This window comes from Triticum dicoccoides, chromosome 6B (genome assembly GCF_002162155.2).
Source record: "Triticum dicoccoides isolate Atlit2015 ecotype Zavitan chromosome 6B, WEW_v2.0, whole genome shotgun sequence".
NCBI lineage: Eukaryota > Viridiplantae > Streptophyta > Magnoliopsida > Poales > Poaceae > Triticum > Triticum dicoccoides.
This window is the reverse complement of record NC_041391.1, coordinates 106,693,998-106,697,014: the sequence shown is the minus strand read 5'-3', so window position 1 is coordinate 106,697,014 and position 3,017 is coordinate 106,693,998. Positions and strand designations below refer to the sequence as shown.

At 51.1% G+C, this 3,017-nt stretch overlaps 1 protein-coding gene across 1 annotated transcript; it reads left to right on the top strand.

The window, feature by feature from the left end:
• The first annotated feature begins 299 nt into the window (after positions 1-299).
• Positions 300-2,400, top strand: LOC119324074. Its single transcript, XM_037597819.1, has 2 exons — positions 300-558; positions 1,740-2,400. The coding sequence occupies exons 1-2, from the start codon at positions 428-430 to the stop codon at positions 2,188-2,190; spliced, it is 582 nt and encodes a 193-aa protein (XP_037453716.1). The 5' UTR covers positions 300-427; the 3' UTR covers positions 2,191-2,400.
• Positions 2,401-3,017: the final 617 nt, after the last annotated feature.

Genomic DNA, 3,017 nt, shown 5'->3' with positions numbered 1-3,017 from the left:
ACTTACCAAACTTCTAATCAAAATATAAGATAATTCACGAACAGAATTTGATGAATACTCCTTCCGTAAAGCAGTGACCTAAATGCTCTTATCTTAGTTTACAGAGGAGGTATTTTATTAAAAAGAAACAGTAGAAGCAGGTCGCAAGAAGCGAAGCATCGCTGGCTCGCATCACGGCTTACGCGACGCACACAGACCCAGTACCCGGACCCCTCCTGCAAGCAAAACAAGGCGGCACACGCGTCGACACGGCTCCGCTCCGGCATATGCTTTCTTCCCGATCCTCCATCCTTCCAGATTTACTTTACTTTACTGGCTGTTTGCCTTGCCCCCCTCCCCACGACTCAAATCGATCCCCTTCCCCTTCCCCGATTCGCCAAATCCGCCCGCCGCCGCCGTAAAACCTTCTCCCCGCCTCCGCGGAGAGATGGTGCTGTGGGAGATCACCGCCATCACCGCCTACTTCCTCGGCCTCCGCCGCACCTACCGCCTCGCGCTCCGCGGCCAGCGCCGCCTCATCGGGCCCAACCACCCCAGGCTCCGCGACTTCGTCTACAGGTACCAAATCGCCGCCCCCTCCTTCCTACTCTCTTCTACGAGGGCGAGGGGCCCGATTCCCGACGGCCTTCTTCGCCCCCGGCGTCTCCTTCGGCTTATTAGCCAGCCTCGTGCCGCGTCCGGCCCTCGATGGCTGACTGGTCGTGCCGTCGTGTCCTGCCGCGCCGTGCCTTATCGACCAATGCTTTGCTCCTGCGTAGCGTGGGCGTCCGGTGAACCGTGTGCTGTAGATTAGGGGAAGCTTGGGCTGAATGAAATCTCTGGTTAAGCTGCCGCTCTGTGCTGCTAAACGACACCTGCTAGCCTCATAGGATAAAACAGAACAATGAATAGTTGATTGATGTGCAAGCTGTCCAACATAAGGCCTCGACATAAAAAGATAGGCCGGCGTTCCTGCTACCTGATTTTAGAGAGCACAAGTGATAAGTGCTGTGTTGGGGAGTTCGCTGCTGTGTGCTAAACTTGTAGCCGGGAGGTTTCATCTTTTACTGGCCCAGCATTTCTAGCTTTAGGCGGACAATTTTTATAGGAGCATTATACTTTTGAGCCGCTCATTTGGAGTTGAGAAAAGTCTTAACACACTTCAATTTGCATACAGTCTTGAGTTCATTTCTCTGGTTACTTTGTGCTGTTTGGGTTACCTACTTAGCTTAGATTACATTTGAAACATAAACATAACAGGCAACACTGTGTAGCTTTTCTATGTGTTTGAATTGCATGAGACTCGTTTCACCTTGTTGTAAATACTCCCCTCCGTCCTAAAGTTGTACTAAATCAAAGACATTTATTTTGGGACGGAGGGAGTAGTTGATATTGTTTGTCTCTAGTGTACTTTGTTCTCTCTGAATATTGTCAGCAGATAAATACTATTGCATTCCCGTCCCTTATACCATCCATTATCCTGTGTAGGATTCAGCCTGAAACCTTGATTTCAGTAGCGTTGTGTTTTATAATTATGTTTGACTCTGGTGTGATGTCCTGTGCTGGTTTGTAAACCTGATGCTGTCTGCTGTGCTAAATCTGGTCGTACTAGTGATGACTACTTGTCATCAATACCCAAGATGGGGTATTCTTACTGAAATCATCAGTGCATTCTTGGGACCAAATAATGGTTATGTCAATTTTCGACGCTAGCCAGCAATCAAGATTGATTTGACCCTTCTCTTCTCCATGTTATGCAGGCGGACACGTTCTATATTCGATGTCGCAGTCTCAGTGCACAAGAACATTCAGGAGAGGGACTTGGAAGTTGGTCGGAACGTCGGAAACGCGGTCCTTCGCTGGCTCGACCGCATGAAGCCATCAGCACAGATCCGGCCCCACCCTCCAGGCCCGCCAGGCGCCCCCCCGGAGCAACTCAGGCACCTTTCGACCATGAATAAGGCCGCAGGAGCTCAGAAGCCCGCCTCCAAGACCTCGACGCACGACTCGAGTGGCAAGATGCTGTTCTCACCCCTGAACATCCGGCCTAAGTCCTTCCCTATCCTCCCCACGATGATGCAGTCCACGAGGATCAGCGCGAGCAACCAGTGCAGGCGCCTCTCCAGCTCGCCGTTCCCGTCCGTCACCGCCAGGAGGAAGGACATGATGGATGGCGTCTTCCGGAAGGACATCGCCCAGCTAATGGTGTAAGGGATGTCTGTAGGTAGCCGTACTGCTTTCGTGACTCTGAATATTGTTTACTCGACTGGAATTTGGCCTGGAGCAGAACCTATCACTAGCCCTGTAATAATGGTGGAGTGCTGAACATAATCGCTGTTGCTCCGCCTGTTTTTGGCCAATATACATTTTCTAACAAATCATCATACGATGAGACTTGGATATACCGCATGGTTTCATTTTCGTCCAACTGTGCTGAGGCAGGAGTGGCCTGCAACTGAAATTTGTTGGTTCGGCTTCTCTTTTTATGTTATGGATGAAATGCTGCTGGTCGAGGTGTTGTTTTCCATCGAAAACAGCAGAGGGCGATCTTTCATCCTTGTAAAGCTCCACTTAATCATCAAGAAAAACGGCGATCAGAAATCACTTGCACTAAGGTGTTTCCTCAGCCGTCATCCTCCTCTGCCGCCGGTAGATAGCCTGCCTCCTCACCCGCCGGTTCCGCCGGTAGGGGTGTGAGGGGGAGGCCCCGATCTACCGGTGGGAGTCATAGTTTCTTCCTCTTGGAGCATTAGATAGGTCTCCATTTGGCGGTGGCGAGACGATGGTGTCGTTGTTGGCATGTAATAAGTTTTGTCTCGATCATGTTATCTTTCGCAGCAGGCAACATGGTTGTACGTCTTGATCCCCCGACTCTAGTTCCGGTCGATGAAGGTTGCTCGGTCTCGGTCTCGTCGGAGAGCGTGTGAGTTTCGTGTTCCCCGAGTCCGCCTAGCTGGATCTCGGGATTTGGATAATTTACCCCAGGGTTATCTCAATGGCTAGTGGCCCCGGCCACACCCATCAATTCCCGCGAGGGG

Excerpts from the sequence above, each read along its gene's own strand:
- LOC119324074 (XM_037597819.1), top strand. The coding sequence starts at position 428 with ATGGTGCTGTGGGAGATCACCGCCATCACCGCCTACTTCCTCGGCCTC. Across the intron at positions 559-1,739 it reads CTCCGCGACTTCGTCTACAG|GCGGACACGTTCTATATTCG; the intron begins GTACCAAATCGC and ends CATGTTATGCAG.